Genomic DNA, 24,064 nt, shown 5'->3' with positions numbered 1-24,064 from the left:
AACCTCTGGGGTCCCCAAAAGATCTAACCTTAGCCCTCTTCTGTTTCTCATTTACATGCTGCCCCTTGGGAACATCATCCATAGACACGGGGTCAGGTTCCACGTGTACGTTGACAACATCTAGCTTTCCCTCACTACCACTTCTCTCAACTCCTCCACTGCTTCTGTGTTGCCAGAATCATAGTCCAACATCCAGTCCTGGATGAGCCATACTTTCCTCCAATAAAACATTGGGAAGACCGAAGCAATTGCCTTCAGCCCCCACCACAAACTTCAATCCTGTGCAACCGATTCCATCCCCTTCCCTGGCCACTGTCTCAGTCTGAAACAGACTGTTGGCAACCTTGGCGTCCTATTTAACCCTGAGCTGAGCTTCCGACCCCATATTCTCGTTACCACAAAGATCACCTACTTCCACCTCTGCAACATCATCCATCTCTGCCTCTGGCTCAGCTTATCCGCTGCTGAAGCCCTCATCCATGCTTTTGTTACCTCCAGACTCGACTATTGCAATGCTCTCCCAGCTGGCCTCCCATCTTCCGCTGTGCATAAACGTGAGCTCCTCCAAAACTCTGCTGCCCATATCCTAACCCGCACCAAGTCCCACTCACACATCACCCTTATGCTCATTGACCTAGATTGGCTCCCAGTCCACCAACGCCTTGATTTTAAAATTCTCATCCTTGTGGTCAAATCCCTCCATGACGTCGCCCCTCCCTATCTCCGTAACCTCCTCCAGCCCTACATCCCTCAAGAACTCTGCATTTTTCTATCTCTGGCCTCCTACATCACCCACCCTATTCTCCCCACCATTTGCCATTTGCGGTCATGTTTTCAGCCGTAGAAGCCTTAAGCTCTGGAACTCTTTCCCTAAACCTCTCTGCCTCTCCATCTCTCTCGCCTCATTTAATACCCTCCTTAAAACCTACCTCTTTAACCAAGCGTTTAGTCACCTGTCCTAATGTCTCCTCCTTTGGCTCGGTGTCAGCTTTTGTCTGATTACGTTCCTGTGAAGAGCCTTGGGACATTTTCCTACATTAAAGGTGCTATATAAATGCAAATTGTTAAATATAACTTTTTAAAATTAAAATCAGTTTAAAAATGTATAATATTAGCTACACTTTGCTTCTATATTAAAGCAAAATTGATGACTACATTAAGAACAATGCTTGAAATACATAGCGGTTTTATAATTTTGTATTTGTTCAATACAAGGTTAATGTTGCCCAAAAAATGTTTTTAATTTTAAACAGCGCATAAAGGGTTGTGTTTCCTGTAGTAACTTTTAATTACTAATGTAGAGAAGTGAAACACTTTTATTTTAGAGGAAACAATCCATCATAGTATCACAGCCTTGTCATGTAACTCTATTAATACCAGAAGTACTCATAACAGTCTTTTTTATGTTTAGGGCTACCATAGTATCACTAGAAGACTTCGAACAGCGACTGAATCAAGCAATTGAAAGAAATGCATTTTTAGAAAGTGAACTTGATGAGAAGGAATCACTTCTTGTTTCTGTTCAGAGGTTAAAAGATGAAGCCCGAGGTGCGTTTAATTCCAGGAGTTTATTTATGACGACAACATTGTTTGTATCCAACTAGTACAACAGAAATCAACAAACTTTAAACAGTAGAACTGAAACTCATGGTCAGGAACCTTTCCTGCCATTGGTGTTCTTGCAAAGGGGTGTGATTAAGTACAATATGTGAATTACATTGCTATTCTAATGTTGCAATTTTCCTACTTTTTCATACCACCATGGTAGAGTTGTTTTTTTGTCACAATAAATGAGTGAAAAATCAGTATGCCGAATTAGTGATTTTAACACAATCTATTTGCATTTAGAAATAATTCTATATTCTAAAGTAATATAGCATTACTGCTATCACCAACTTGATGAAGTACAGTGTAAAAGCAAATCTGTCTTTGTTTCCTGCTGACTCCTCTTCGGTTCCTGGTATCCCTCTGCTTGATTGTCCCGAATTGTCAGCCGTGGCTCAGTGATGGCACACTCGCCTCTGGGTCAGAGGTTGTGGGTTCAAGTCCTATGCCAGAGACTTGAGCACAAAAATCTAGGTTGACACTCCAATGCAGTACTGAGGAAGCACTGTTGGAGGTGCTGTCTTCAGGATAAGACATTAAACCGAGTCCTTCTCAGGTGGACGTAAAAGATCCCATGACACTATTTCGAAGAAGAGTAGGGGAGTTCTCCCTGGTGTCCTGGCCAATATTTATCCCTCAACCAACACCACTAAAACAGCTTATCGGTCGTTATCACACCGGAGCTTGCTGCACGCAATTTGGCTGCCGCATTGCCTACATTACATCTCAAAAATATTTAATTGGCTGTAAAGTGCTTTGGGTCGTCCTGAGGTCATGAGGCGCTATATAAATGCAAGTCTATCTTTCTTTCTTTCTTTCCCCTTGAGTTACTTGCCAGCACAGTTAGTGAGTGCTCATATTAAAATCAAATTTCTCACTCTAGGAGCTGCAGTGACTTATGGGAAATTTGATGTCATTGCATGTGCTGGATGTATTATGTACTGCGACTGCTAAACACCAACACATTCAGTCAGTGGGAGATCAGGAACCAGAGAGATTGTTGCTGGAGAGTCCAGAATAGACAGGTTAGTGGGCCCAAGCCAGAAGCAGATGAGTGGTCCCCCAGGATGCTCTGCATTATCATCCATGGCAATAGTGCATGCAAGAAACCACTACCTACATTCAATCCCTGAACAGTGACCTAAATTTCTTACCTTATGCGGGAATATATATAGTATTGCATTATACTGATCCGAGGTCTCATTATGATTGGGACATTTGGACTATAGTTGTCAGTGGCCCGTGAGTTGGTTCTTGTTTTGTTAATGCCCTATGGTAATGTTATCATAAGCATTATACTTAGCTACTAAAGTGACAATATAAAAAAAATGGCACTACTCCTTTAACTCCATCAGCAAGAAAACCATTACTCTATAGTGCAACTCTAAGTTCTTTGTTTAACCGCAGACTTGTAAATATTTTTGCAGATCTACGACAAGAGTTAGCAGTACGGGAAAGGCAAGAAGTGACAAGAAAATCTGCCCCTAGTTCACCAACGCTGGAGTGTGAGAAGATGGATACAGCTGTTCAAGCTTCCCTCTCTCTACCAGCTACACCTGTAGGAAGAACTGCAGACATTGGGTTTGCTTCACCCAAAGGTATGTGGTGTAAGTTTTCTGAGAATTGCCTGAATATTGATTGAGTTTGTGTATGTATGTGTAAAAGTATGGATTGCTTTTTATGTTTGCAGTAAGCTGGCATACCATCTAAGATGGCTACCAACTTGAGTCAGACAGGTTTTGGAAAAATCTATATTTTTCAACCAGTCATCAAGTTTGTGCAGAACCGCAAACCCGTCTAAGTTTGACTGTTGAAGTCAGGTGGCTATGTTAAAGTTTGAACATCGGCATTAATGAGATGTGTAAAGTAACTTGGGCAGGGTTTCACAAAACAAGTGATACTGCTTTAATTTCTTTTGAAACTTGAGGTTGCCATTGTGCATGCATAAGGATACAAATGCAGTGATGATCCTGTGTATACCTGTCCACCCATGCTCAATGACATTCTGACTTTTATAAGAAACTAAAGTGCTTATTGTGTGCATCTTGCTTCACCTGGCCAAACACGTTTTAATTTGCCTGACCGTGCAAGCATACCATCTTGATAGAGGTCAAACTGACGTTGATATGTAGTTGAGCTGTCTCACAGGTACGGCACTAATTACTTAGGTGAGTTTCAGTGCAGGCTTTTTACGTGCATCAATTTTGGATTTGCCAGTGTTACAGTACAAATTTTGGGCCTTGGATGCATTGATACTTGAATGCATTCAGTGCAGATCTGTAATGTAACATCATGTGAGTCCAAAGTATATACTGAGAGAGTTCAGTAATCGGAATCAGCAAAGAGTAGTGCTGATTAGACAAGCATTTAATATTTACTTTAGTTATTAGTTGACCCATCTGATTTAATTGTTCACGAGGGGTCAAGACCAAGTATAGTTTGATGGTGAAGCAGGGTTAGAGGGCAGGGTATAATTGTACCAGGGTGTGATCAGTCCCCATTCTATCTTTATTTTAGATAATACTTTGACTTGTTACTGTTTATAGTTAAATAGCAAAACATTGAGCAATTTTGAAAACAGAGCAGTAGAGTTGGTTGGAACCTAGGGTTTTCTCTGTAGTACAAGCTGGGAGATGTAAAACTGAAGCCCTGCACTACCACTACTGGTGGGAGGGTGTGATTATAATGTGTCAAGTTTAAACACACAGTTTCCATTATAAATATGGACATACAAGTTTATAATGGAATATGCACAGATGTAACTTTTTAATATATTATATAGCAGTCCCTCCCTCGGAAGTAAAACACCCAAAGCTGAATAGATGCATAGAAGTGAGCTCAGCAAGAATCTTAATTGTAGATCTCTCTTCTATTTCTAAGACCTTTTAGGTAAGTTGCATGGCTGGGTCTAAGATGAGCAAGCAATCACTGTCTAGGAGCAGAAGGTTCAAGAAGATTTGGATGATCACCAAAATATATTAGTGGAAAGAGACAAGTGAGTGCTCCTGAAAAACAAAGAATGAAAAGGAGTAGCAGGTTGACTAAAACAGTATGAATTGTATGGAAAATTTCCAATAAGGTCCATCTCAAATATTAGTTATTGTACAAAAACACTGCTTAGGTGGTGAAATTTCCAGTTAGTGCTGAGCAGCATTTCGTTCTGTTTCGGCTTGGGACTGAAGAGGAGAGGCAGAGAGAAAACATTTTGATCAGCTGTTTAAAGTGCTTGTCAGCACTGACGTCCTCTCTAGGTTATGAGTACAACCGAAGGAAAACCTGCCAGAAGACTCAAATTGGTTTTGGCAACCAGGATATGGACCTTGTATTTGTAGGATCACTAAATGGATTCTATTGTACATGTATTTTCTAATCAGCATCCAAAAATCTTGTGCACTTTAATTTTCTGTGACATCACTTTGCGGACAGAGAGAGAATGGAGATACAACAATCCATTTTAAAAAGGTTTCAGCCTCATTGGACACTGGGTTCAAGTCAAATGGGGGAGGGGGGGAGATGGTGGGGGTGTCAGAACCATCTCCCATTACATTTGTACGAACAGGTGTCATTGTAGTAATGTAAAATCTAATTTGAGAATTTTCATATGGTTTTTTTTTCCCCCCTCACATAGTGAAACACCCTGTATTGGAGTGTTTGTGTATATGTATACGTGTGTATAAAAACGGTAGGGCTTATTGTTTTCCAGATATACCAAATGGCTATGGCGCTACTCCTTTAACTCCATCAGCAAGAATATCTGCACTAAATATTGTTGGTGATCTTTTAAGAAAAGTAGGGGTGAGTACCTGCTCTAATGAATTTTTAAAAAAATATTGGAATTCTGACTCTTGGCCAGAGAGAAAAAAGTTATATGGAATTTTGTGTATAACCTTTATTTCTGTAAATTCTGTTTAACCTTTCTCTTGTAGCAGTTCTTTACTGAAATTTGTTCTTTTGGATGAGTTATTAATTAGGATAGCTGCCTGTTGTTCAGCAAACATTAAAGACTCCATACCACTATTCTTCTGTCCTAGCAGGTAACATTCCTTCCTCAACCAACAGTACCAAAACTGGGTATTTCATTTTATTGCTGTCTCCAGGGTGATACTGGACCAAAGTAGCTGCTGCATTTGCCTAAAACAACATTCACTTTATTCTACGGTCAGACAGCCCCAGGAGAGTCAGAATTCCAATATTTAAACCCCATTCCAGAGACTACTGTAGGATGATCAATATTTATCCCTCAACTAACATCACTAAAAACAGATTAATTGGTCATTCATTTCATTGCTGTTTGAGGGATCTTGCTGTGTGCAAATTAGCTATCGTGTTTCTCTACATTACAACCATGACTACACTTCAGAAGGAATTCATTGTCTGTAAAGCAGTTTGTCCTTGGGTTGTGAAAGGTGCTATATAAATGTGAGTTTGTTCTTTTTCATAAAAGCAATTAAATGTGTGCAGCTCTTTAAGATTTTTCAACTCGGTAAGGTGCTTACATAAATGCAAGTATTTCTTTATGAACAAACCATGGAGCAACTTACCTTGTGAAAGATTGAATCCATTCTTCAAATGGAAGTTTGCCAAGTATCCAATATTTAGAAATGCATACATTTTGATGTATAATTATAAGGATAGTAGTGGGGAAGAGAGCACTCCAGTTAGCCTGGACCAGGGAAAGGAAGAAATTTACAAGGGTTCCTGCTCATCAGCAGCCTCTGTATATCTGTGGACATAAGGGCTCAGCTGTGATGACCTTCAGGTCAAACAGCCTGCCACCATTCACTGCTTAGGTTCACGGATGAAGAATGGTCCCCCATGGAGCTATACCGTAACATGAGTCACCGTTGGGAGAGGGAAATAGACTAATTTACTGCTCAGGTAAGGCGCCTTGTGATTTGTGGAAGGGAAGGACTATGTGCACGTTCAAAACATCTTAAAATGGACTGCAATCTTTGAGATACCCACCCTCTTCCCCCTCCCACAATTGGGAGCCAGGGCTGATTTTGCAGTATGTGTCAATGCTTCTATTTGAAGACTCAAATCTTACAAGTCAGATAATGTATCCGTTTCTGGTTTCTGTTTTGTTTGTCATTTTGAAATTGACTTTTTTGAACTAGAAAAAAATGCTGTTGGTTTTTGGTTTGGGGGGTGGGTGGGTGCGGGGTTATGAGTGCCCTTTATTTGAATAACGTAATAGAAAATAAGAGTTCCTTTGTATTGTGTATCAAACTGTCGTGCAGAATTCTTTGATTTTGTTTTTCCTGGTAATTAATACTTGAATCTTTTCAGGCCTTAGAATCAAAGTTAGCGGCATGCAGAAATTTTGCAAAGGACCAAGCATCACGAAAAAGTTACAGTTCAGGCAATGGCACCTCTGCTATGGTCAACAGTGCAAAGTTTTCAAATTCAGGTCTTGCAACATATTTTGACAAAGGGTAAGTTTTTTAATATACACTAACAGAAAACAACCATTGCTATTAACATCAGCTATTATTTAAGCTTTTCTAGAACTGGGCACTCTTAAATAGATTTATTTATTAGTATTGAGTATTGCCAAAAGAACCAGAGGAGATGAGAAGAATTTTTTTTATGCAGCGAGCTGTTATGATCTGGAATGCATTGCTTGAAAGGGAAGCAGATTCAATCGTAACTTTCAAAAGGGAATTGGATATATACTTGAAAAGGAAAAAATTGCAGTGCTATGGGGAAAGAGCAGGTGAGTGGGACTAACTGAGTAGCTCTTTCAAAGAGCCGACACAGGCACGGTGGGCCGAATGGTCTCCTTCTGTGCTGTATGATTCTACGAGTCCTTCATGGATCTCTCTCTTATTCTGCATTTGGATCTTCTCACAACCCTTTGTTTTTTCTCTTTCAACCCCCTCCTCAATCCTTTCAGATGAAAACTTAATGTTTGCTCATCCAGGTCGGTACAGAAAAATGACACTGTACCGAATGTATTTATTGAAATTATCCAGTTTAAGCCCAGGGGTTGATTTTAACCCTACCCGCCTGCCAGAAAACAGATGGGTGGGCAGTTAAAAATGAGCAGGTTCCATAGAATCATAGAAAGATTACAGCATGGAAGGAGGCTATTCGACCTATCGAGTCCATGCCAGCTCTAAGCAAGAGCAATTCAGCTGGTCCCACTCTCACACCCTATCCCTGTAGCCCTGCAAATGTTATCCTTTCAAGTACTTATCCAGTTCCCTTTTGAAAGCCACGATTGAATCTGCCTCCACCACCCCCCAGCAGTGCATTCCAGATCATAACCACTCGCTGCATAAAAAAGGTTTTCTTCATGTCACCTTTAGTTCTTTCGCCAATCACCTTAAATGTATGTCCTCTGGTTCTTGACCCTTCCGCCAATGAGAACAGTTTTTCTCTATCTATTCTGTCTAGACCCTTCATGATTTTAAATACCTCTATCAAATCTCCTCTCAATGTTCTCTGTTGCAAGGAGAACAACTCCTGCTTCTCCAGTCTATGTACGTAACTGAAGTCCCTCATCCCTGGAATCATTCTAGTAAATCTCTTCTGTACCCTCCCTTAAGGCCTTCACATCTTTCCTAAAGTGCGGTGCCCAGAGCTGGACACAATACTCCAGTTGTGGTCAGACCAGTGTTTTATAAAGGTTCATTATAACTTCCTTGCTTAGGTGTTCTTTTCCTCTATTTATGAAGCCCAGGATCCCACGTGCTTTTTTAATCGCTTTTTCAACCTAACCTGCCCTGCCACCTTCAACGATTTGTACACATATACCCCCAGATCTCTCTGTTCCTGTATCCCTTTTAGAATTGTGCCCTCTAGTTTATATTGCCTCTCCTCGTTTTTCCCACCGAAATGTATCACTTCGCATTTTTCTGTGTTAAATTTCAGCTGCCATGTGTCCCCCCATGTCACCAGCCTGTATATATCCTCTTGAAGTCTATCACTATCCTCCTCACTGTTCACTACACTTCCAAGTTTTGTGTCATCAGAGCTAAGCGATTCCAGAACCAACGGATCAGATCAAAGCTCTGCAGTCCTGCCACATCCAGTCGTGAATGGTGGTGGACAATTAAACAACTAACGGGAGGAGGAGGCTCCATGAACATCCCCATCCTCAATTGTACGAGAGTGCAAAAGACAAGGCTGAAGCATTTGCAACCACCTTCAGCCAGAAGTGCCGAGTGGATGATCCATCTCTGCTTCCTCCCGATATCCCCACCATCACCGAAGCCAGCCTTCAGCCAATTCGATTCACTCCATATGATATCAAGAAACGGCTGAGTGCGCTGAATACAGCAAAGGCTAAGGGCCCTGACAGCATCCCAGCTATAGTGCTGAAGACGTGCTCCAGTACTAGCCGCGCCTCTAGCCAAGCTGTTCCAGTACAGGTGCAACACTGGCATCTACCCGACAATATGGAAAATTGGCACTATATGTCCTGTCCACAAAAAGCAGGACATATCCAATCTGGCCTATTACTGCCCCATCAGTCTACTCTCAATCATCAGCAAAGTGTTGGAAGGTGTCATCGACAGTGCTATCAAGCGGCACTTACCAATAACCTGCTCACCGATGCTCAGTTTGGGTTCTGCCAGGACCACTCGGCTCCAGACCTCGTTACAGCCTTGGTCCAAACATGGACAAAAGAGCTGAATTCCAGAGGTGAGGTGAGAGTGACTGCCTTTGACATCAAGGCAACATTTGACTGATGTGGCACCAAGGGGCACTAGTAACATTGAAGTCAATGGGAAATGGGGGGGGGGGGGGGGGAAGCTCTCCAGTGGCTGGAGTCATACCTGGCACAAAGGAAGATTGTAGTGGTTAGAACCATAGAAAAGGTACAGCACAGAAGTGGGCCATTTGGCCCATCGTGTCCACGCTGGCTTGAAGAACAACCAGGTGCCCATTCTAATCCCATCTTCCAGCACCTGGTCCGTAGCCCTGCAGCTTACAGCACTTTAGGTGCAGGTCCAGGTACTTTTTAAAAAGAGTTGAGGGTCCCTGCCTCTACCACCAATTCGGGCAGTGAATTCCATATACCCACCACCCTCTGGGTAAAAGGTTTTTCCTCATGTCCCCTCTGATCCTTCCGCCAATCAGCTTAAATCTATGTCCTCTAGTTCTTGAACTCTCCGCTCGGGGAAACAGGTATTTCCTGTCTACTCTATCTGGGCCCGTCATAATTTTGTACACCTCAATCAAGTCACCCCTCAGCCTCCTCTGCTCCAAGGAAAACAACCCCAGCCTATCCAATCTCTCCTCGTAGCTGCACTTTTCAAGCCATGGCAGCATTCTTGTAAATCTTCTCTGCACTCTCTCCAGAGCAATTACGTCCTTCCTGTAATGTGGTGACCAGAATTGCGCACAATACTCCAGCTTTGGCCTTACCAGCGTTTTATGCAGTTCCATCATTACATCCCTGCTTTTGTATTCTATACCTCGGCTAATAACGGAGAGCATTCGGTATGCCCTCTTCACAACCTTATTTATCTGCACTGCCATCTTCAGGGACCTGTGCACATGCACTCCAAGGTCTCTCACTCCCTCTACCCCTCTCGATATATTCCTGTTTACTGCATATTCCCTTTTACTGTTTGCCCTCCCTAAGTGCATTACCTCACACTTCTCCAGGTTGAACTCCATTTGCCAATTTTCCACCCACTCCACCAACCCATTGATATCTTAGTGAAGAGGATAGCTGTAGACTCCAAGATCAACTACACGGCCAATTTTTGTGTCCTCTGCAAATTCGCAATCATGCCCCCTACATTCAAGTCCAAATCATTAATATATACCACAAACAGCAAGGGATCCAACACTGAGCCCTGTGGCATACCACTGGAAACGGATTTCCATTCGCAAAGACATCCATCGACTTTTACCCTTTGTTTCCTAATACTGAGCCAATTTTGGATTCAATTCGCCACATTTCCCTGTGTGGGACCTTGTCAAATGCCTTACTAAAATCCATGTAGACAACATCCACTGCACTACCCTCATCAATCCTCCTTGTCGGAGGCTGTTGTTGGAGGCCAATCATCTCAGCCCCAGGATATTGGTGCAGGCGTTCCTCAGGGCAGTGTCCTCGACCCAACCATCTTCAGCTGCTTCATCAATAACCTTCCCTCCATCATAAGGTCAGAAATGGGAATGTTCGCTGATGATTGCACAGTGTTCAGTTCCATTCGCAACCCCTCAGATAATGAAGCAGTCAGTGTCTGCATGCAGCAAGACCTGGACAACATCCAGGCTTGGGCTGATATGTGGCAAGTAACATTCGTGCCAGGCAATGACCATCTCCAACAAGAGAGAGTCGAACCACCTCCCCTTGACATTCAACGGCATTACCATCGCCGAATCCCCCACCATCAACATCCTGGGGGTCACCATTGACCAGAAACTTAACTGGACCAGCCACAAATACTGTGCCGACAAGAGCAGGTCAGAGGCTGGGTAGTCTACAGCAAGTAACACTTCCTGACTCCCCAAAGCCTTTCCACCATCTATAAGGCACAAGTCAGGAGTGTGATGGAATATTCTCCACTTGCCTGGATGAGTGCAGCTTCAACAACACTCAAGAAGCTCGACACCATCCAGGACAAAGCAGCCCGCTTGATTGGCACCCCATCCACCACCATAAACATTCACTCCCTTCACCACTGGCGCACCATGGTTGCAGTGTGTATCATCCACAGGATGCACTGCAGCAACTCGCCATGGCTTCTTCAACAGCACCTCCCAAACCCGTGACCTCTACCACCTAGAAGGACAAGGCATATGGGAACAACAACACCTGCATGTTCCCCTCCAAGTCACGCACCATCCTGACTTGGAAATATATCGCTGTTCCTTCATTGTTGCTGGGTCAAAATCCTGGAACTCCCTACCTAACAACACTGTGGGAGAACCTTCACCACACGGACTACAGTGGCTCAAGAAGGCGGCTCACCACCACCTTCTCGGGCGATTAGGGATGGGCAATAAATGCTGGCCTGGTCAGTGATGCCCACATCCCATGAACAAATTTTTTTTTAAAATTTGGAAATTGTGCCCTGTACACCCAAGTCCAAGTCATTAATATACATCAAGAAAAGCAGTGGTCCTATTACCGATCCCTGGGGAACACCACTGTACACCTCCCTCCAGTCCGAAAAACAACCGTTCACCACTACTCTCTGCTTCCTGTTGTTTAGCCAATTTTGTATCCATGCTGCTACTGCTCCCTTTATTCCATGGGCTTCAACCTTGATGAGCCTCTTATGCAGCAGTTTATCAAACGCTTTTTGAAAGTCCATATACACCACATCAACCACGTTTACCTCATCCACCCTATCTGTTACCTCATCAAAAAACTGTCAAGTTAGTTAAACACAATTTGCCTTTAACAAATCCGTACTAGCTTTCCCTAATCAATCCACATTGGGTTACCATTTCGCACCATTTCCCATTTTAATCTGCAGAGTTCTGTAGACGGATTCTTGACGCCTTGCCGGCCTAAAGCAGGCGGGCCATCAAGAATTTATGCTAATAGGAGTCTATTACATAATTTTAACTGCAACCTGAGTGGAGAAAGCTTCAGCTTTCCCAGCAAGTCTGCCGACAGAAGCTTTCCAAGGCAAGTGTAAAACTTTCCTCCGGGCCCCACAAGGAAAGTGGCAACCTGCCCTGCTCGGGCTCCCCGCCCCCTGAAACCTTCTTCACATGACTTGCCTGTTTGTCGGCAAGCCTTCCTATAGCGCTGGCTGGTGTCCCCTGTTCACCCAAACTCCCGCACACAGGCCAGCTGCTGCTTTGTTTCGGACAGGCAGCAGATCGACGGCATGTAGGTTAGGCTGTGGAGTTAAAATGCACTGGGCCTCAAACTTGGGCCAGTGAGTGCATTTCGCACTTGAGTTCTTATTCTCCCATCCCCCTCCAAGAAAAGATTTACTTCGATTCCAACTTTGATCTTGCTTCATACAATAACCACAGAACAGATCTGAGCACAAGATATTTGGGTTTAGCTTTGAATCAGATTTTTTTCTTCTCTTTCTTGAGTAAATGTTGAGCTACTAGGTGATGGATGTTACTGCCAAGAAATGGAACATGCTCTCATTTTGGGCACCCTGTGGCTGCATCAACTTCCAATAATGTATGGAATGTTAAAGTAGGGCACAATGCTCTTAACTTGCATCCTTAGAAGATCATTACTACTGCAATATTTTCATTTCCTGCCCTTAGGTAGAGAGACTGCCAGTTAAGACCTGATATGGGATCACTTTTGTGCTGTAGGCCAATAGTAATTTGGTTAAAAATACTTCGGGTACAGTAGCATAGTGGTTATGTTACTGGACTAGTAATCCAGAGGCCTGGACTAAAATCCAGAGTCATGAGTTCAAATCCCGCCACGGCAGCTGGGGAATTTAAATTCAATTAATTAAATTCAATTAAATAAAAAATCTGGAATTAAAATACTAGCATCAGTAATGATGACCATGAAACTACCGGATTGTCGTAAAAACCCATCTGGTTCACTAATGTCCTTACCCGGTCTGGCCTATGTGACTCCAGACCCACAGCAATGTGGTTGATTCTTAATTGCCCTCTGAAATGGCCTAGCAAGCCACTCAGTTGTAAAATCTCACTTAGAAAAGTCATAATAAGAATAAAACCGGACGGACCACCCGGCATCGGACCACTAGGCACCGGACACGACAACGGCAAAACACCAAGCCCAGTCGACCCTGCAAGGTCCTCCTTACTAACATCTGGGGACTTGTGCCAAAATTGGGAGAGCTGTCCCACTGACATAGCCATACTCACAGAAGCATACCTTTCAGCCAACGTCCCAGACTCTTCCATCACCATCCCTGGGTATGTCCTGTCCCACTGGCAGGACAGACCCACCAGAGGTGGCGGTACAATGATATACAGTCAGGAGGGAGTGACCCTGGGAGCCCTCAACATTGACTCTGGACCCCATGAAATCTCATGGCATCAGGTCAAACATGGGCATGATTACCACCTTCAGTCCTCCTCCATGTTGAGCACCACTTGGAGGAAGCACTGAGGGTAGCAAGGGCACAGAATGTACTCTGGGTGGGGGACTTCAATGTCCATCACCAAGAGTGGCTCGGTAGCACCACTACTGACCAAGCTGGCCGAGTCCTGAAGGACATAGTTGCTAGACTGGGCCTGTGGCAGGTGGTGAGCGAACCAACACGAGGGAAAAACTTACTTGACCTCGTCCTCACCAATCTACCTGTCGCAAATGCATCTGTCCATGACAGTATTGGTAGGAGTGACCACCGCACAGTCCTCATGGAGATGAAGTCCCGTCTTCGCACTGAGGACACCATCCAACGTGTTGTGTGGCACTACCACCGTGCTAAATGGGATAGATTCAGAACAGATCTGGCAGCTCAAAACTGGGCATCCATGAGGCGCTGTGGGCCATCAGCAGCAGAATTGTATTCCAGCACAATCTGTAACCTCATGGCCCGGCATATTCCTCACTCTACCATTACCAACAAGCCAGGGGATCAACCCTGGTTCAATGAGGAGTGTAGAAGAGCATGCCAGGAGCAGCACCTAAAAATGAGGTGCCAACCTGGTGAAGCTACAACTCAGGACTACATGCATGTGAAACAGCGGAAGCAACATGCTACAGACAGAGCTAAGCGATTCCACAACCAACGGATCAGATCAAAGCTCTGCAGTCCTGCCACATCCAGTCGTGAATGGTGGTGGACATTTAAATAACTAACGGGAGGAGGAGGCTCTGCAAACATCCCCATCCTCAATGATGGCGGAGTCCAGCATGTGAGTGCAAAAGACAAGGCTGAAGCGTTTGCAACCATCTTCAGCCAGAAGTGCCGAGTGGATGATCCATCTCGGCCTCCTCCCGATATCCCCACCACCACGGAAGCCAGTCTTCGGCCAATTCGATTCACTCCACGTGATATCAAGAAACGGCTGAGTGCACTGGATACAGCAAAGGCTATGGGCCCCGACAACATCCCAGCTGTAGTGCTGAAGACTTGTGCTCCAGAACTAGCTGCGCCTCTAGCCAAGCTGTTCCAGTACAGCTACAACACTGGCATCTACCCGACAATGTGGAAAATTGCCCAGGTATGTCCTGTCCACAAAAAGCAGGACAAATCCAATTACCGCCCCATCAGTCTACTCTCAATCATCAGCAAAGTGTTGGAAGGTGTCGTCGACAACCATCTTCAGCTGCTTCATCAATGACCTTTCCTCCATCATAAGGTCAGAAATGGGGATGTTCGCTGATGACTGCACAGTGTTCAGTTCCATTCGCAACCCCTCAAATAATGAAGCAGTCCGAGCCTGCATGCAGCAAGACCTGGACAACATCCAGGCTTGGGCTCATAAGTGGCAAGTAACATTCGTGCCAGGCAATGACCATCTCCAACAAGAGAGAGTCGAACCACCTCCCCTTGACATTCAACGGCATTACCATCGCCGAATCCCCCACCATCAACATCCTGGGGGTCACCATTGACCAGAAACTTAACTGGACCAGCCATATAAATACTGTGGCTACGAGAGCAGGTCAGAGGCTGGGTGTTCTGCGGCGAGTGACTCACCTCCTGACTCCCCAAAGCCTTTCCACCATCTACAAGGCACAAGTCAGGAGTGTGATGGAATACTCTCCTCTTGCTTGGATGAGTGCAGCTCCAACAACACTCAAGAAGCTCGACACCATCCAAGATAAAGCAGCCCGCTTGATTGGCACCCCATCCACCACCCTAAACATTCACTCCCTTCACCACCGGCGCACAGTGGCTGCAGTGTGTACCATCCACAGGATGCACTGCAGCAACTCGCCAAGGCTTCTTCGACAGCACCTCCCAAACCCGCGACCTCTATCACCTAGAAGGACAAGAGCAGCAGGCACATGGGAACAACACCACCTGCACGTTCCCCTCCAAGTCACACACCATCCCGACTTGGAAATATATCGCTGTTCCTTCATCGTCGCTGGGTCAAAATCCTGGAACTCCCTTCCTAACAGCACTGTGGGAGAACCGTCACCACACGGACTGCAGTGGTTCAAGAAGGTGGCTCACCACCACCTTCTCAAGGGCAATTAGGGATGGGCAATAAATGCTGGCCTCGCCAGCGACGCCCACATCCTGTGAACGAATAAAAAAAAACAGCCGATGTTCATTCCAACTAGAAATTGGAACTTTTCGTCCCCCTGATTTGGGTTGGATTTGATCCAATTTCTAAAGTGATAGGCATTCTACTAACCCACTGTGCCACTCAGTAACTGTTCCTGCTCCCTTCACCCCCCCCCCCCCCCACCCCCTGCCTCCTGAAAAAAAGCTTCCTGGTGTTCTGACTTTCCAGAATCCAAGTCATTTAATGGTACTTGAACATTGAATTTCTTTGACTTCTAAGACTAAACTGAACTATGAATGTTGGTTCTTATGAGATCCAAGATCTATTTACAAATGTTAATGGATGTCACAAAATATTTCAGTATTTTTCAAACTCTCCAAAATCTTGCCACAAGTTTTGTGGAAAATCAAAATCCTATTGTATTTCAAGAGGAAAAGTTTAATTGAACATGGGCTATAGTTTCTATTTAAAATCTTAAACATGAAATAATAGGTGATTGTTGAAATTTTAAAAATTCTGTTCAGATTAATATACTACATGTTTGACAATTAGTTTTAGAGCATCATTCGCATTGGACAATTGCTTCTTGAAGTGGTTCTCCAATATTTGCTGAAAAGCAATCCATTTATATTGCGGAATTGTCTGCTGGAAAAACCAATCTATTTTTAAACTGTTTTGCAATTATTTTAAGGTTGCAAATGGCCGCTATTTCACTCAACCTGCCAGCTCTCCTGCTTTTTTGATTGTCTGTGTTTCTGTTGGCATTGGTGCCTGAGGTATTCCTGCCGTTGGAGGTACATCTGAAGACCACTCACTTTGGTGATGTGTTGCTTCTGGTGGCTGGAATACCACTTGCTCCACTATGCAAATTTTCTGTCAACTTTAGTAATCATTGATGGGAAATTGCTAATGTACAAGTTAATTTAAGTTCCCTCTCCTGGCTGTAACAGATTTGCATGGAAGTAATTTAGCTAATAGGTGGGTAGGGGGTTTTAATCAGCTAAACAAAAAAAATCCACCAAGAATATTTAACTTAAGCAAATCTGGGGAAAATTTATTCCTAATTGAGACAATTCTTTTTGTAAGTACTGTTGAATATCCAACTGTATATCTGGACTTTAACATCAGTTTTTGTTTGAAATTCATTTATCTCTAGCTAATTTCTAACCTACCGAATTCATGTAGAACAAGTATTTTGTTACAAAGTATATGGCATTAGGATTTGTTAAATACACTTAAATCTCCTAATGGCTCAGTGGATATGGCATCTCCAAGTGTATACTCAGCTGTTTAGACAAGAAAGTGCCAGGTTTGATTCCCAATTTGTGCGGAGTTAGCTGATATGAGCTAGAATGTTAAAACATGTAAGTAGTGCTCCCAAGTTAGGAAGAGGAAAAACTGCTATGCTTCCACTCCTGATTGTTATCTAGTGATTCATGCTTGAATTGAATGAATGGAAATGAGTGAGGAGTTACATAATAGGAACTTAATTTAGTATGCACGCTGCATGGGCAAATACCCAGCCCGTACTTGATGTCTGGGCTCAAACATGATCGATCTTTTAGGGAGTTACTGGGGAGTTGTCAACTCCTGTGAAACTTTATTTTAGCAAGAGTCCGCCTCTTTGAGAGAAGGGGAGAAAATCGGCAAAATAGCACACTTCACATCCCCAGTTAAGAAATTAAATCAAAAGTTTAGGTTTGGAAGGAAAAATGAGGAAGCTAGACTTGGACCCCACCATGCTGTAATTTTGGTATACTCTGACATTTTATACGGGTTATTTATGTCCTAATTCTGCAGTACTCAGTTTCTGACATGAAACACTCTTTATTGCTGTTTCCTATAATGTTAGAGCAAAAGTATTGCAGCATTTTGGATTGCTTCACAGGTTTTATTTCCTCTTAATGCTGATTTTCAGCATGTCCCAGAACTGATCATGAAGGCTATTGGGGTACAATCATTTGAACAACAAGAATTTAATTTTAGCTGTAAGGTGATTTGAGTATTTAACCATCTTAAACTGGTTTAGTTTCAATATGTAGCCAGCGTGAGTTTTTAAGTTGATACAGTATGTGTTTTCTTTTATCAGAAAAGAGAAAGTCTTTTTCACCGAGTATATCATGGGTAATTTATTTTATTGCATTCATTTGAAGTGATCACCTGCATGCTATCGCAATGGTGATGTAAATGGAAGCAGGATTAATACCTAGATTTAGGCTGAATTTCCACTAACTGCACGGGGATTTTGGTATTCTGTGGCAAATAGTAAGAGCCTAGTTTAAAGTGCCAGATATTGTATAGTATAATTACTCAAAATGCAGCTCCTGTTGGCTGTTCTAAATTTTTACCCTGCAATTTCATAATCCCTGTATATGGGGCTTATCCCATTGCCTGTGGAAATTTGTCTTTGAATGCAGCTAAGATGAAAAATTTCCCTTTGTTGACAATAAAGTATCATTTATGCTATTACAGTTAAAACCATTTAAACTGCAGTTGAGCCTGTAGTACAAAACTGCATTAAAGTATGGAAGCTGTAAGAGGCAGCACATGGAATGTGGAGAATGGCTGTGACTGGGTTGCATTTTAGGATTCAGAATGTTGGAAGTCTAACATTGCCAAAATTCTGACTCCATTATGACCTTTTTATAATTTTTCAGCCATGAGTTCAGTGCATGTATCTAACAAGTGACAGCATTTCTACAAGTATCCACGTTTACTCTGCCTTGGAGTTTTTGTAAGAAATGCAGAGGCAAATGTGTAGCAACGTATTTAGGTACTGGGTGGGTTTTCTCTCCAATTCTTAAACCTTTTGCTGATTGAGCCTCAAATCTGCATAACATAGATTGCTTGGCTAAATGTGAAGGTGAATGATAAAATCAAAATGACATTTTTATTAAAAGGGGTGTGGAAATACTCAGCCAAAGCTTTGTGCACTGGACTAAGCTTTCAAACACAAGTCAACTTAAAGAACTAGTACTATTAAATTGAAATTTAGATACTCATGCACAGCAGAAATGTAATATTAGATCTGAATAAGAATGAAGGATATTTAAATCGCAATAACTTGAGCCAGAGATACAACAGTAAACTTATATGAATGGTTCTTACCCAGGGCACAATGTTTTAAAATATTCTTAGTTTTCTTCTTCTTGTAATAAAATTCCTAACCGCTTGTGGTTTGTCTCTCGTACATTGAAAGCTGAAGCATGGCTAAACTTAAAGCCAATACTAACAAGTGTGTGCATGGAAATACATTAAGATGTGCATTTGCTGCTAAAATCTTCTGTTCTGCACATGTTCACTTTTAAAAAATATGCCACTATGCCTAAAAATAACTAACGTAGTTGTATTTGTACAGTGACTTATTTTGTAATTGTACGTAGAATCAGTTGTATCTGGACAAACCTTCTTGAAATGTTTGCGTAAGGATGATCATTAGTGATTCTTTGTAATGCCAATATTAAAATCAGAGGTTTGAATATGAATATTGTTATCTCCTTTTTCCAAATCTAGTATCAAAACCAAACTCTCTTAACCCTTAAACTGCAGACAGCGCAAGGAAATTCCAATCTTGGGTCAGCTTTCCTTTTCTAAATGTTTTCAACTTCCTCATTATGATATTGAAACAAACCATAATATTGTAGTAAAACTGCTGAAGTTTGAAAATCACAGATATAAATTATCCCATATGTTTCACACTATAATTGCATACAATAAAGATCAATGTTTAGTTGTGGTTGGTAACTAAGTAAAATTGTCCAAGAAAATGTTTTTAATTGCGTCTCATAGACCATTAGCAGTTTAATATTGTAGGAGAGTAGCTAATGCAGATCTTTAATTTTCAAGGCCAGGTAATGGTGCAGGATGCAGAAAGAGTATTGAAGGAAGCCGAATCTCCAGAAATAGACCCACCAGGAAACCAAAGCAAGTGAATTGATTAGTCTATATAATTTGTATTTTGTCCTCAAACCAGAACTAAAAATGGACTTGATAATTATCTTGAGACAGTTTAGAAGAGTTTCTCACTTTATTAATTAATGTTTGTATCTTGAATGTTGTCAGATGTTTATCAAATCTATAGATTTCCAGCTACTGTAGCAACCTTGTATAAAATACTTTAATGTAATGTTTTTTTGTTGAATATAGGGCAGTAAATGGTCTAGACCAAGGACCTTCTGGAATTGGATCAGCTCCACCCTCTTCACCACCAGGCATGCTGCCGCTCAGTGTCTAAATAGCCATACTGCATCTTTTTTTTTAACTTCTACTTCAAACAACAGGAAAATCATTGTAACCTGGCTACAAATGGAGTGCACTGCAGTGTGTAGGAATTTCTGAACTTTTATCTTACTCACTCGATCTGCACAAGATTTTCAGTTTATTTAAACAATTTGCCTCTTAATCTCTGTTGGTATACTGTCACTGCAGTGTAGTTAATGTCACATTACTTTACCATTCATTTGGGTTTTAATGCTATTCCTATTATACATTACAGCAACAGCAGACTTGTATATTGAGCATTCAAATTTGAAATCCTAAGCAGTATTGGAAAAGTCTGCATAATCAAAGCTAAAGATGGTATACATGGTATTTGTTCAAGCCACTTGTGTGGTGTGTGACTCTCCAGACGGTTGGTCTAGGTTTCTCGGCTATGTGCCTGGATTTGGTGGTATTTTAAAACACCAATTCCTGTAATTTTTATGTTGTACTGTACAATTTCTCCTTGGTTTCTAATGTCAGATTTATTAAGATATATTTAAGCATTGTTTAATTGTAAATTGGTTTGTTTTTTAAAAAAAATACAAAAGTTGGATAACTAAAACTTACGCACTTGAATTTTTGAACTATTTACTGCGTTGATTTTTGTTTCTATGCATCAACCCGATCACTTTTACATTTTATTTTGTTGCATAATTCAGATAATTACATTGCCTGTTTACGTTTCTTGTTGTATATAAGTTTGTAAACATAACTGCCCAAGATATTTGTACATAGCTTGGGCTTTGTAGCATTATTTATTCAGATTCTATATGGCATGTCTAATAAATAAGAAAGTTTACCATACACAGTTGTAACAAATCATATGATATCATGATGTAGAACCTGTCTAATCTTCCAGAAATAAATTTGTTCTTTAAAGAGCTGCAGTGTGCAGAGTGATAGTCTGTTATAAAATGATCAAATGTGGGCTGAAGTCATTATTCAAACACTTATTATATTTCGAACAAGTACTCATTACTGAACTTCTGTAAATGTAGCACTGACCAAATATTTGCACGAAGCCAAAAGATCAGAAGTAGAAATTGGAAATCAAATCTATCTTATCTATCTTGTTCATGGTAAGCACTTCCTATCCACAATACCTTACTTCCCTTGTTATGATTTACATTAGAAATGTTTACGGTGCATTTTATAATGGGAAGTCCAATCTAAAAATGTCAACAGTTAATCTGTTTTGATTACCTGTCATGCTACTAGGCAGCGCTCGAATGGACGACAACAAAGAATGATTTTTTTTGTCTGCTGAATATTTAACTTTTTTAATAGCTGGAAAAAGCATGGGCTGGGTAAAAACCACAGACACATGGCACTTCTCAAAGGAGGAACCACAAGCTCAGAGACCAGGCGGGCTGTGGCAAACAAATTGTTGGCGAAAATATAATAGGTACATAAGGTGCTAATTGGGTTAAATGAACATAGATTTCACTTTGCTTGATGACAACAACTTGCATTTATATAGCATCTTTAATGTAGTAAAACGGCCCAAGACGCTGCCCATATCCTATTCCACTTATCCATCACTCCTGTCCTCGCTGACCGACACTGGATCCCATTCCCCCAATGCCTCGAATTTTAAATTCTCATTTCCGTGTTTAAATTTGTTCGTGGCCTCACCCCTTTCCATCTGTGTAGCCTCCTCCAGCCCTATAAACCCTCCCCCACCCTGCCCAAAACTCTCCATTCTTCTGACTTGGTCCTTTTGTGCATTCCTCCTCCCTTCACCCGCCTCAACTCCACGCGCCAAAATTCCTTGCTTGAGCCCTTCTGCCTCTCCACTCCCCTTCTCCTCCATTTAAAGGCGTTATATAGATGCAAGTTGTTAGTAGCATTTATATTCAGTCTGGTTTTCCAAGTGAGGAGAATCACATTGCAACATGTGATGTATTCTAGTAGCTGACATATAGAGTATGAGTGCTCTGATGTGATCCCTGGGTCTCAGTACTTAGATATTAGACAGATAAAAGTTACCGGATCGTAGGAGGTGTGAGATCTGTATATGGGGAGTGGCTGGTGACGCTGAATGTGTGAAAATATCTAGTGCAAAGATCCTAAAACATAACATGGGAATTCCAATGTTAAACGACAAACTGACCTTGTTATCTGTCATGCCACTAGGACTTCTTCACTGTACAGGACCTCCAACCAACGCTATACACCAGATACATCGATGACATTTTCTTTCTATGGACCCACGGCGAAGAATCACTAAAGAGACTACACGATAACATCAACAAGTTCCATCCCACCATCAAGCTCACCATGGACTACTCCTCAGAATCAGTTTCTTTCTTGGACACACGAATCTCCATCAAAGACGGGCACCTCAGCACCTCACTCTACCGCAAGCCTACGGTCAACCTCACGATGCTCCACTTTTCCAGCTTCCACCCTAACCACGTCAAAGAGGCCATCCCCTATGGACAGGCCCTGCGAATACACAGGGTCTGCTCAGACGAGGAGGAACGCGATGGACACCTACAGACGCTGAAAGACGCCCTCATAAGAACGGGATATGTCGCTCGACTCATCGATCGACAGTTCCGACGGGCCACAGCGAAAAATCACATAGACCTCCTCAGAAGACTAACACGGGACGCAACCAACAGAGTACCCTTCGTCGTCCAGTACTTCCCCGGAGCGGAGAAACTACGCCATGTTCTCTGCAGCCTTCAACATGTCATCAATGACGACGAACACCTCGCTATGGCCATCCCCACACCTCCACTACTCGCCTTTAAACAGCCACCCAACCTCAAACAGACCATCGTTCGCAGCAAATTACCCAGCTTTCAGGAGAACAGCGTCCACGACACCACACAACCCTGCCACGGTAACCTCTGCAAGACATGCCAGGTCATCGACACAGATACCACCATCACACGAGAGGACACCACCCACCAGGTGCATGGTTCATACTCCTGTGACTCGGCCAACGTTGTCTACCTCATATGTTGCAAGAAAGGATGCCCCAGAGCATGGTACGTTGGCGAGACCATGCAGACGCGACAACGGATGAATGGACACCGCGCAACAATCGCCAGACAGGAGGGTTCTCCCAGTCGGGGAACACTTCAGCAGTCAGGGACATTCAGCCACCGACCTTCGGGTAAGCGTACTCCAAGGCGGCTTTCGAGACACACGACAACGCAAAATCGTCGAGCAGAAATTGATAGCCAAGTTCCGCACCCATGAGGACGGCCTCAACCGGGATCTTGGGTTCATGTCACGCTACACGTAACCCCACCAGCGAACAAAAGTTATCTGTTTTTAATATAACTGGTCATTTGCTGTCTTTCTCTTCCTTCTATGTTTCTGCCTCTCTCTCTCTCTTTTTTGGTTATTTGTATATTTGGTGGCCCTGTAGGTAACACCTCTCTATCTGAACACTTTGATTGCCTTGGCAACGGGCAGTTGGAAAGACTATCTGTAATCACCAGGTATTGTTCTGTGATTTATAAATGCGAAAGGTTCGAGGATTTCATTTCCACATTCACCTGAGGAAGGAGGAAGCCTCCGAAAGCTTGTGATTTTCAAATAAAATTGTTGGACTATAATTTGGTGTTGTAAAATTGTTTACAATTGTCAACCCCAGTCCATCACTGGCATCTCCACATCATGCCACTAGGTGGCACAGTTAGTTTTCTTTATATCTTAATATGCTTTCCAAAAAACTGAGTTCAATTTTGAAAGAACAAAAATTTTAATTATCATCTGTATTTTGTTGATGGAAAATAGAAAACATGTTACGTTACAGCTGTGAGACAGTGACAAACCGATATACATACCCAACTCTTAATTACCCCCTTTGTTTCTTTCTCCATTGCTGTCTTAACCGCTGTTCCCCTTTTGGCTCTTTACCTTCTGTGGAGTTTCACCCCTTAACTGCACCCCCAACTCTTCGCCTTTTCCATTTGCTGCCCCACCTGATTACCATTCCCTTTCCTCTTTTTAGCATTTGTTTTTTCCTATTTGCTACCCCAGCTCTTAACCCCCTCAACATTTTGCTTTTTTTTCTCTCCCAATTGCTACCCCAGTTCTTAACCCCCTTCCCTTTTTGGTGGGT

General features: G+C 42.5%; 1 protein-coding gene across 7 annotated transcripts in view; it reads left to right on the top strand.

Annotated features, from left to right (window-relative positions):
- LOC137341209 (nuclear distribution protein nudE-like 1) overlaps window positions 1–22,343 on the top strand; it is a 55,045-nt gene extending 32,702 nt beyond the window's left edge. For 2 of the 7 annotated variants that reach the window (XM_068004254.1, XM_068004259.1), the window contains exons 5-10: window positions 1,412–1,548; window positions 3,033–3,203; window positions 5,309–5,400; window positions 6,895–7,040; window positions 19,567–19,644; window positions 19,867–20,862. In XM_068004254.1, coding sequence (XP_067860355.1) covers window positions 1,412–1,548; window positions 3,033–3,203; window positions 5,309–5,400; window positions 6,895–7,040; window positions 19,567–19,644; window positions 19,867–19,954 — 712 coding nt within the window. In that variant the 3' untranslated portion in view covers window positions 19,955–20,862. Of the gene's footprint in view, window positions 1–1,411; window positions 1,549–3,032; window positions 3,204–5,308; window positions 5,401–6,894; window positions 7,041–17,809; window positions 17,845–19,566; window positions 19,645–19,866; window positions 20,863–22,116 lie in introns of those variants that run through there. The other 5 variants (XM_068004257.1, XM_068004260.1, XM_068004255.1 and 2 more) reach the window with 4 other exon arrangements.
- Window positions 22,344–24,064: the final 1,721 nt, after the last annotated feature.

This window comes from Heptranchias perlo, chromosome 23, assembly GCF_035084215.1.
Source record: "Heptranchias perlo isolate sHepPer1 chromosome 23, sHepPer1.hap1, whole genome shotgun sequence".
NCBI lineage: Eukaryota > Metazoa > Chordata > Chondrichthyes > Hexanchiformes > Hexanchidae > Heptranchias > Heptranchias perlo.
Note: the sequence above shows the minus strand (reverse complement) of the source record. Positions and strands in the feature narration are given on the sequence as shown.